The following is an 11,432-nucleotide window of genomic DNA, read 5'->3' as shown; positions in this document are numbered from 1 at the left end:
GACAGCCGTCGTCTGGATAACGAAAGAGGAAAAGAGACCAGTAAAAAAGCTTAGCTTAACGCGGGGAGGGTGTAGATTAACTGACGCGTCCGTGGCTCGCACGCGGCACGTTCCGGAATGGGAAAAGCTGCTTAGTTGCTGGAGGAGTCTGCAGCCTGCACCCTCTTCGGTTTCGCGCAACTTTGCCCGAGGGTCTTACACAATGCCACCTATAACTTATGCGCCACCCCTCCATACCCTTCCACTCTCACCCTCGGCATTCTCCTCCTCCTCCTGCTGTTCCCTCCTTCGGTTGAGAGTAGTGGCTGCATTACTCTTTCATACGCCTCAACCCTCTCGCGGTTTACCTTTGCATACACGCTCGCGTGCCTTGGTTGCGGTCGTGTCTATTCGCTTTTCCTGTGCGACAAGTGCGGACTCTTTCAATGATAACGCTGTTTCCCAAGTCGTCTCAACTGGAATGCGTTTTCGAAATCGATTCGGAATCCAGGAATAGCCCAGGGATCGGCAATCTTTTTCCAAGATGGACCAAATAGCAAATATTTTGAAGTTCGTGGACCAAGAGGTCAAATCGAGGATATTACGTATACCAACGCGAGATGAAGAAATGAAATTGTAGAATTTTATTTGTATAACTTTTTCGAAGATAAATCTAGTAGCTCGATTGTCGATAAACGCGCAAGAAAGCGATATACGTTGCAAATACTCCAAATCCTCTACCGCAAGTTGAGAAGCTCTGTTCCGGAGAGGCGTACGGTCGCAAACGCACTGCTTTTTCCGTAACAGTTCCTACATTCGTATTCATGCGAGCTTTTTATCCGCTTTGTCTTCTTTTGCTTCTGCATGGGGGATCATGTTCCATTTTTCTGGCCTTCTACGTTTCTCGCTGCATTTCTTCGTTACGTCCACCTTCGTTTACCTCGTTGTTAAATAGAGAACGCGAAGAAACTTGCGTGAAAAGCGTCGTACAATAATATTTTTTGCGCAACAGTCATTCAGAATATGAAAATATATTCTCTGTACGGTAGGGTTTTTAAAAATTCAGTATACCTGCGTTACAACTAACGGGTATCTATCCTCTATGCCTCGCAGTGCCTACGGATCTTAATTAAACGGGGTCGCGAAACTCTCCACTTGGAGATCTCGAGTCGCTAAAGGTATCGAGAATCTCGAAAGAGAGTTCTAGAGCAAAAACATTAACGGGATCTTTGAAGTTGGCGAGCTCGTTGCGTTAATTTCGATAAGATCTTCGACGCTATTAATTCAGCAGATCGGCAAGATAACGCCGATACTCGGAGCATGTTCTCGAGGTAGCTCGCGGCTAAGTCTCTGTCGGATACCTTCGTCTTTGTTTCCATCCCTGAAGTCCCGAGACACGAGAGATTTAACGTCTATTAAAGTCGAAATGAACGGAGAATTTGTCCGAGAACTTGGAGAAAATGTGTTTTCGAGAGTAACTTTGGTTCATACACTGCGTTACCTAAACGTTTTCCGACATTTTCTTTTTGAGATAACTGAGTTTGACAATACACGGAGATTCTGTGCACGTGTATTGTTCCTCTGCTTTGTTTGTGATCCGATTTCTTGCGAGTAACGAGGAAGCGATTACCAAATGCCGCGGTCGTGCCCGCGCCGGCGCCGTTCCGAATTGGTTGGCTGTTCCATTGTAATTGGTAGATTAATCGTGTCAGCGGCGATACTGTTTCCTCGAGAACGTTGAAGGAACGGCGGAAGAGGAAACAAAGTGGTCTGCCGTGTCGTGGGATCACGTGAAACGGGTATCGCAAATAATAGAGACACGTAGCTTCAGCTTGTTCCAATTAATAGCGGCGTGGCCAAAGTGGGCTGCGTCGTCCTGGAGATACCGAAACGGGTCAACCAATGGAAAAGGCTTGTCGAAGAAAGGACGACAAAAAGGCTGAGTTCTTATTCTTCGGTTCGAGTCGACTCTTGGCAAATCTCCCCTTGGTCTGTAGGACTTGTCCATTGTACCTTTTAAAGTCCAGGGAATAACGGCTCTGTCCGGACTATCCGGCGCCTCTTCTAGGAATAGCTCTCGCCACGGAAGCGTTTAATCTGAAAAGGTAACGGGCGTGGATCGCGACGATCCTACTGTTTGTCTACTCTAAACATTTCGATGTACAAAAACCATCGTCCGCTGGTGCAGACACTGCACGTGTTCAATCTTCGAAAACGAATAAAAGTCGGGTAGCGATTCGCGGTGCGCTGGTCCGTATCGAGGTTAGGCTGAATATTTCGAACGGAGTTATGATAATTTCCAGCTTGGATCCGATAGGCGAACAAAAGTCACGGTGTCGAAGATAAGACCGGGAAGATCGGAAAAATCGTTTTTCGTCGAATCACCGTAGCCGCGTGTTATTCCTACGCGGAATCCCGTGAGAAAGAAATTGAATAAGCGACGCGTTCATCCGAGAAACACGGGAGAAGTTGATCGACAGGATGCGCATGGTTCAAGAAACGGACGCGGTTAACGCTCGCTACGCTCGCTAAAATATTTCTATGGAAATAAAGCGAGCTGAATGGATTTGCCGGGGCTGCTTTGATGTTCCTTTGCTGGAACGTGGGATTTTGTCGTTGCAGGCGAGTCAGGGTAAGCCACTTTTCCGGAGATGCAATTCGTATACGTAAATATATATGTATACATCTTATTCATTCCAGTTGCAATGAAATTGAATACATACTTTCACCAACGTCCTTTTCATTCCATCATTTTTCAAGCTTTTCGTGCCTTTTGATCCGTCCGTCTTCCTCGCCCTTCTTCGCCCCATATTTCCCTTATTCCTCTTCATATTTTGGTCTCCCTTTCTCACGTCTCACGCTGTTCCTGTTCCTCTGTTACGCAGCCAGCCAGCTCCTGGAAGTTCGTTTCGTAGAACAGACGTCCCGCAATTATTATTACAGGGGCACAGTTCCAGCCACCGCGTCCAATTATATCTCGCGGAACTAATCTGTAAGTTTCTTTGTTAAATTTCGCGCTCGCAACTGGTAACAGGATTTTAAAAGCATAACTCACCGCCGCGCCTTCCGCTATGTGCAGTCACGCGAACCAAGTTTCTGTTGGGAAAAGGGCCGCGCGAAACGATCTTGGTTATTGCTTCTTGGTTACGTTGATGGGAATATTAAGGACTGCCATCCTTTATGATTAATATGTAACCTTGCTCGATTCTACGGTACCGATCATACTAGACCGTTCAACAACGGATTACGTGGCACCATTCTAACCATTGGATAGGTAATTACTTTTAATGTTTTTCCTACTTTTTGCCTTATCGTGTATTAATTCTATATTTATCTTTAAAGAAATGTTCTCTAAACGACTAAGTAACGAGAACAAATATTTTTGGTATCACATTGCAACGCAAGACTTTCGTAGCGGTAGCATCAAAGGAGTGGATCTCGTCAAATGGTAAAGTTCTCGAAGTAAGCATTCCAAGCGTCGCAAAGTCATCGATGTATCCGTGGAGAGATTCGAAACTCATTTACCAACCAAGACAAGTTCGTTTGGTATTTTTGAAGACAGCGGGATCGACGAATTCGATAAACGCAGCGCGGTGTAACGCGTTACGTAAGGGGAAACACGCTAGAGATATATGTTTCTTGGCTCAGCGCGAAGGCAAGAGGATGTTCTGCTACAAACTTTCACCAGAATAGCATTCTCTCGTGTATAGGCGGCTTGCACGATTCTCACGAATATTTGCCATGCACTCCGCTCGACTGCAGTCATATTTATACATTCGATACTTTGAATACCAACGTATTCGTCAAATATGTTTCCGTACGACCTCTTGCCATCGATTGTTGAATCGGCTCTCTGGTATTTGCGGATTCACCTAATTTTCTTCCTAAATTCGCTACGCTATTTTTAGTTCCTTTTTGTATCGATCGGACTGCAGTTTCTGGGCGGTGCAAAATAATTTTGTTCTATACCATTCCGTTAATATCGATCAATCGCGTCCTATTGCACGGTTCTTACCGTTAGAGACAGGACGAGTGTCTGCGAGCTATCCCTGTGACAAGGATAAACGCTTGAAATTAAAACTGCTCCTGTCTCCGTATTTGAAAATTACGGAAGCATCTTGCCCGTAGAGATAGCCGGAAGTTCTTTCCAATTTTACGTTTCTTGCGAACAATCATTTGTCTTTAAAGTCGGACAAAGTGTCGTAGATCTAGAGCTTTAATTCAAGGTGTACCGGAGACTTAGCAAAAACTACATAAGAGAATCCAAGGAGAGCAAAATTTACGAGGAATCGGTATAAACGTTCAGGAATGTTATACCGAGTGTCTGGGCGGACGTCAACCGGAACGAATTAAAGCGACGCGTTCGAGTCTTCTTTTTAAAATGCATAATTGATCGAGGAAAAAGAAGGCAGAAAGCGAAGCAATGAAACGACGTTCCCGCTTCCACTCCTATGCAAACTTTTCGTTCAATTATTCGGCCAGCAGCCTTAGCAATACCGTTGTCCGTGGTCCGTAAGAATAACATTCAAATTAACTCGTTTGATCCTAGCGTTATTATACGGTTATATTTAGGGGGCAGGGTTTCAACTAAGGTAGGGGAAGAAAAAGAAATCGGACTTCCGTTTCTAAATGATGTTTTCTTTTCACAAAAGCTGAACTTCCTCGAGAGGAAATTACTTTGCGTTTTACTAAGCCAACTCGCGACCGCTGGCAGAGTTTTTCTTGTCGATTTTGTGGAAACACTGGTTTCGCTGGAAATGCACTTTTAGTCGAAGAATTCGTTAGGTGGATTGGGTTTTCATTCACATTTTACGAATTCTTCGTTTAGGTGACATAAACTCACGTTTCTTATTGCAAGATAGGGGCGCAACTAAGGTCAAATTAACGTGTTTTAATTATTCCTATTTAAACGCAAGGATTAAGCGACCTTCAGAGTTTAGTATAACAATAACGATTCTTTCGAACTTGGAATTCGCTTACAGTCCACGTTGTTTCACGGGCATCTGATGTCTGTAGAAAAAGACGACGTAGAAGAGAACAAGAGTAACAACGAAGAAGAAGAACAGTCGAATGGCTCTTAGGAGTCTGACATTGGCCTCGCCCACGCAATGCTTCCTGGTGGCAGCTGCAGCGCAGAGAACGTAATTCTCGATGTCGATTTCCGCGGTAACCGGAAATGCATCTTGGTCTTCTGAGGTGAGATGTCGCTGAAGCTGGTACACACGGTTCCTCTCTGCTGACCACGGCCTCGATGAAATTGACTCGAGGGATCGAAGTGCATTACGAACTCTCTCGTGCTCTTGTAGAAGCCTGCGAAGAAGCAAATGTTTTTACCATCGCAACCGATCTCTCCTTTGCTCTCCTAATGCCGTACTCGCTCCAACTGTTACTCCTAACTCCTTGATTCGCATCCATTTCTTTCGATCGCATTTCTCCCATTTTTGGTCTGGTTTTTCTCCAGCTCGTTTCATTATATATATATTCACGTATTTACCGCGGTCACAAGATGCTACCTCACGATTTCGAACGTAAGACAGCTGAAACGAGAACGTGACTCGAAAGCGCGGGAAAGCTGCAGTTATCGAGTTGCGATCGTTTCAAGGTTCAGCTCTTTGGAATCGATTCTCGTCAATTCCAGCTAATTAAAATTTCATTAGCCTTCGTTAACGAGTCCCTTGTGTTCTCTTCGAACTCTTTCTTCATATTCTCTATTCTTCTCATTTAATTTCATGAAATAAAGGACGAGGCCTCTCGTTAATACCATTCCCTTAGCAGGACGAATTCAATGCGTACCTACGTCAAGAATTACAATTGAAAACTACTTTATATGTCGGGCTATAAACTAACGTATATGCAAAGAGTGCATCGATGAGAAACTTGTATGACGTAACGTTGATAAGCTGACTGGGACGAATTTACAATTTTCCGAAGAGATGTGAAACTGACTTTACAAAGAAATTACCATTAACGATTGATAGGCAAAAAAGGTAAAGGTACAATCCCCAACAATAAGATAGCACACACTATAACTTCAGTTGAATTATATTTTCAAAATAATTTATTCGAATAATTAGTACACATTTCGTCGATATTTCTTGGAATGTACAAATTGGAGATCACTGTGCTCAACGTCTACGAGCAAAACGCACACGCGGTTACAATTTTCTTCGATCCGTACAAAATCGTGGCGTGTGCTATACTTTTGTCGTGACTTGTATCTTAATGAGAGAGGGAGCAAAAAAAAGAAAGCGAGAGCTATCGCGGGTTTTCGTGAAGTTTTCTCGGCTTTAAACAAAATTCGCGATTTTTAAAATCGGAGAGCGAACCCGCGAATCTCGCGCAAGGAAGCGAGTTTTCTTACGGCTATTCGTCCTTTTGCTTTCTTTTACTCGGCCCTCGCGTTCTTTTCTTCCTTCCATCTGTCTGTTCGAATACCGCGGAAAACCTGTTTACTTTGGTATTCGGCTAAATCGTAGTTCGAGATAACTTTTACTTTTTTACGATTGCATCGCATTTGCCAAGTGTGCCGCGTCCCGTTCTCAGCCTCGGCTTCCGCGGAGTGCATCCCTTGCTCCTCCGCGAACACTGTGATCAAACTTTTCTGAAAACCTTCTTCGATGGTTCTTTCCTGAAAACTTGGCCCGTGGATTTCTCCTTCCCACGCTGGCTCGCGTTAGATAACTCAGCTCCTGCACTCGCGAATTCTTTCCCGAGAATTGCTTTCGTATAGCCTCGTGGAGCTTTGTCATTCATTTTCATATTACCGTAGAAGCATTTACCTATATCGATTAGTTACAATAATCTCTCACTGTACTCTACTCGCCTAATTATGTTTTATTCTTAGAATGTTTATTCGACAAGGATCCACAACAAAGGTCGATACGCAACAATTGGAATATGTGCTTACTAGGGCTCTCGTATAAGAAATTGTTTTTGCTTAACAATGCATGGACCCACATCACCACCCGGATATCGTAAATTTCCAGTTCGTTATACCTTTTCTTCATTCCAAACAGGCCGAGAACCGTGTCGCAGAGCGTGGATGGCAACCATTCGAAAAGGAGCACCAGAACCCAATGGAGAGCTGCTACGGACGTCATTCCACGAAATCCAAAAGTCGGGTATGTAAACTTTCGGTTGCCTCGTCTACCCTTCTTGATCAGCTCGCCCCATGTGCATCCGATCGTTGCAGCGTTATATACTACAGGTCTATCCACGTTTTTCCTGTGACAAAAAGAAGACCGTAAATCTGGAAATATTATATCAAGAGAACAATTCGACGATAGTCGAAAAAAGTATTTTCCATGAATTAAACAAGAAAATGAGATCGTGAGATTCGATTTGAAATAACAAAGATCGTCGACAGTGCTTTGCTTGTATTAATCGATAAAAACGCAAGGCTATTACCAAGAGTTCGGTAACACACATCGCGCGTATCATTTACTCGTTTCGTGATCGATGTAAATAAAAGTTGGCCGTTTAAAGGGTATATTCTCCGACACGAACATCCCCACAGCGAGGGGAATGCGACGAATTTAAAACTCATCATGGCCGTTATGTTCTACCTCCAGCCATAGCCGGCTCGCCTTTAAAAAACGGAGTTGTCGCCGGGCAGAGCAGCGGAACAATGATACGTTCTTTCATTATTACCGTCATATTATCGTCCGATTTCATTTTAGAGTTGCATAAAAGTGGTCGTACATTTCAAACGCTCCACCGCACGGACGAAACAATTTGCATTTTCATTTTTCCCCAACTCGATTTCTTTTCTAAATCATCGTGTAACGAACTGCAAAATAATTATCTGCGCGCGGCGAATTTTTTAATTACTATCTTTCTTTCGTAATGATAGGCGAAATGTTTTAATTCTAATTTATTTCACTCGAAACCCTGCGATAATCTACGAGCGAGATTATCTCTAGGTGGACTCATCCGGTAAAATGTGTGCGCTTATATATTTATACATACCTATGCGTTGAATACATCGATCCTTCCCCGTAAAAGGTTAAAGGTACAACTGTAAACACGCTTTATCTTCCTCTGTTACCACATAATCTGCAGAATGGTATCAGTTCCCGTGCGTAATACCTCGTAGAACGATATCCAGAGCTATTCGAACCGGTAAACCGCCTTAATACGACTTTCCACCGCCACTACTCGTTGCTCCAAACGTTGCGCGCTCCGAATTGTTAACTTTTGCTAGTACACGCAAAAAAGACCCGCACGCCCTCGTGAAACGAAATTGCGATCGTTTGATGTAGACTTTAATTGCAAAGTTTTATAATCCGTCTCAATCATTTAAACGGTCCGCAGAAGAACTGCCATAACGTTTCGTAATATTTTTACAACATTCTTCAAAGATACGCTCGAAACTAACGATTTTTTCTCCCGTCGATCATGATGCGTGTGTGCTGTTAAAATACCGTTTTCTCTCGCATCGGTTAACTTTCTCTATTTGTGTGCCAGATAAATAGATAAAATAGAATCCAACAGCCGAGAAAGTGTATTTAATCTAAGTGTCCGGAGGAAAGGCCAGTTTTCCAAAACACTCGAGGTAAACCTCGAATTCCTATCACGATGAAATACAATCGTCTTCGTCGTTCGATGACCATTCGGATCTATTCAACGACGAGTTTGTCGTCCGTGAAATTTCTTGAGTTAGAAGTCGATACGTTCTACTCGCGTAAGAACATTTAACCCGAATCGTATCGCATTAACGGAGAAGTTTGATCGTGTATGGCGGGGAGTAGTAGGGAGGAGGAATAGAGTACTTACGCGATGCCTCGTTCCCAAGCAACCGCGATGAGGGTGTTGACCGTCAGGTCGATTGGAATGATTTCCGCTTGAAACTCAGACTTGCCCAGGGCGAGTCCCGAGCCTACTACGAAAGCTGTCGATCCGTTGAAGACGTCGACAAAGCCTGGCATAGGCTCTCGATATGGTGGTCCAACCAAAGGCACTCTAACTAGAGCCAGCGGTATGTCAGGCACTCGTTCGTTCTGCAACGTCTCGGCGATTTGACCCTTGTGACGAAAGATACTCGAAACTGCTGCCACTGTCTCTAGCTGAGGCAACTCCTGACAAAACTCAAACACGGCGTCGTGAGGACCAGCCGCGTGAAACACCACGCTGACATTCCGCAACGAATCCTTGTCTTCCTCGGACAAACCAAGATCATCAAACAGCAAATTACCCTCCAACGCCTTCACGCGAGAAATCGCGTTTGGTTCCTCCTGTCTTAGTCTCTCGTATCTGTAGCAAAGAGATAAAATACTGGCTGGAAAATACATATCGTAATGTAAACTGCAAGTGATTGCATTGTGGAGTTAATGGAATGCAATAATCGTGTAACGTTTACGCTGTTTATATTGTCGTAACAGTGGAAACAGCCACGAACTCTTCTCACCGCGGAGAGAAAGGAGCAACAGTCTCGATTGGGGGGAATGGGTTATATTATGAATAAGTAGAAAGTGGACAGCCTCGCGTAATTTTGCCTTACGACGGCCGTCTGTGACCCAATACGACTCCAGTGGAAAGTGTTTTTACGCTGAACACTGCTTCTCTTTATACAGTATTTTATAATAATAATATAAAGGTTGCGATTATCCACACGTCCACGCATAGATTTAAATCGTACCAAGTTTAACACGCAAATCAAACGATGAAATTTCTCCGGGGACCGTCCGTTCGCGGATTTTAATTTCGTGAAATTTAAAACGCGTCGACGAATTTTCGTCGAGCTCGTAAACGGAAGATCTCACGGCGCGGCGGTACGGAACGCGCTTTATAATCGCGCCGAAAGGACGTCGACGAGGAAAGCATGCTAATGAAAATAAATTTCCCCGCCGCTGGAAATACTCATCCCCTCGTAGCCACCGTCGAGTTTTGCCTCGCGTGTCTTACGATGCAACCCGGGTTCGTTACGTTGGACGATCACGTAACGCTGCGATCCAATTTATACGTCTACGCGCGAAAATATGCTATGCCCGTACTTTTTTCGCGTTATCCTATCATGATTTCCAATCAAAACGTTAAAAATGGATGCGTTCCTACGAAGGGGAGCAATGAAGAGTTCGCGAAGCTTGCTTTGATAATTAATTTCGGAAATAATGTTATAATAATAAATTGACGCGAAACCCGCGGCAACCGTCGAATGTCTAACGAAAAGCTCATCCGCACGCGCCGTTGCGTCTAATGAACCCTTGATTAGAATGGAACACCGCACCATCTAACGAATGGTTGATTAAACTCAGACGCGATGTCTAACGAATACGCAACGTAATATGCAATGCTGATTACCACGGCCCGATATTATTCGCAACCAACATATCTAGATGAAACCATCATAGAGGAAATAACTTACACTTTAACCCTAATACGAATTTCAAAAATATATGGTTAAGCGAAACACCAATTTTTAAATTTTAATTTACTTCTACGGACTTGACGAACGGATTAACGAATGGATAGCACGCGTAATCTTTGAAAACATTCTCTAATTTCCAATGCATAACTGAAAGGAATAGAGATCAGTTAATATGCATTGCAGCATCATGTCTTCCTTTACAATCGCCGTTAAAGACGACAAACGGATTAATTAACTAAATAAACACACGAATTTTCCGGAAAGCATACCATCGGTTTGTGCTCATTTACTGCGCCAAATTTAAATACTATTAATATTACACACGTAATAAACAGGCCATTGGGGAACCCGTGAATCCCGGCTAAACGTAGCGAATTTGCATACGCATAGTACCAATGTAACCTGATTTTCTCGCAACAGAATTCAAAGCAAGTTCGAACATATCTAGAATCATTCGACGAATTTCACGTAACATCGATTTAAATAATCGATCCTAGACGAAAAAAGAAAGCAAGTGGTCATACCGTGGCGAGAAGAATATTTTCTTGATCCTGTCGTCTTTGTTGACGTCGTCCCGCGATCTGATTACAGCGTACACCTTCACGTCAGGGAAGGAACGTAGGATCTTCTCGAGGAGCGCTCGTCCCACATCACTGGTAACTCCTGTTAGGAGCAGCTCGCGATTCGCGTACCAGTTGCGTAGAGTCATACTGATCAACTGACCGATGGGAAACGAAAGGAGTACCACGCTGCACGGCACATTCCACTTTCCGTCGGTTATGCTGTGCCATTCCACCACTGTTGCACTCTACCCAGGGCTGAATTAAGCTACAAAGTCTGGAGAATACGACTCCGTCAGCTGAAGGACCTCCACAGATTAGGCGAATAGTCATTTCATTTGTAAAAGTAAAGAGTAAAACATCGAGAGCCTTGTTTGTTGCACGAAACCGATAGGTGGAGAGAAAGTGGACAAGTAAAGTTAGAGATAGCAGCGAATATACGATGTGCAGGGTCTAGAAAATCTTAATCCGACACTGATCTACCGCTAGATCCAAACGATCGCACGACCAGTACCTGGCGAAGACGA

General features: G+C 43.8%; 1 protein-coding gene across 2 annotated transcripts; it reads right to left on the bottom strand.

The window, feature by feature from the left end:
- Nucleotides 1–623: 623 nt before the first annotated feature.
- Nucleotides 624–11,097, bottom strand: LOC128885293 (putative fatty acyl-CoA reductase CG5065). 2 transcript variants are annotated; one of them, XR_008459577.1, is made up of 6 exons: nt 10,870–11,097; nt 8,755–9,231; nt 6,976–7,203; nt 3,035–5,289; nt 2,703–2,969; nt 624–2,076 (listed from the first exon to the last, which is right to left on the bottom strand). XR_008459577.1 is itself a non-coding variant. In XM_054139272.1 (4 exons), the coding sequence occupies exons 1-4, from the start codon at nt 11,052–11,054 to the stop codon at nt 4,956–4,958; spliced, it is 1,224 nt and encodes a 407-aa protein (XP_053995247.1). In that variant the 5' UTR covers nt 11,055–11,097; the 3' UTR covers nt 2,996–4,955. The 2 variants fall into 2 exon arrangements, 1 of the variants encoding a protein (XP_053995247.1); XM_054139272.1 differs by lacking the exons at nt 624–2,076; nt 2,703–2,969 and having other exon boundaries at nt 2,996–5,289.
- Nucleotides 11,098–11,432: the final 335 nt, after the last annotated feature.

This window comes from Hylaeus anthracinus, unplaced genomic scaffold (assembly GCF_026225885.1).
Source record: "Hylaeus anthracinus isolate JK02 unplaced genomic scaffold, UHH_iyHylAnth1.0_haploid 11981, whole genome shotgun sequence".
Taxonomy (NCBI): domain Eukaryota; kingdom Metazoa; phylum Arthropoda; class Insecta; order Hymenoptera; family Colletidae; genus Hylaeus; species Hylaeus anthracinus.
This window is presented reverse-complemented; position numbering and strand designations above follow the sequence as displayed.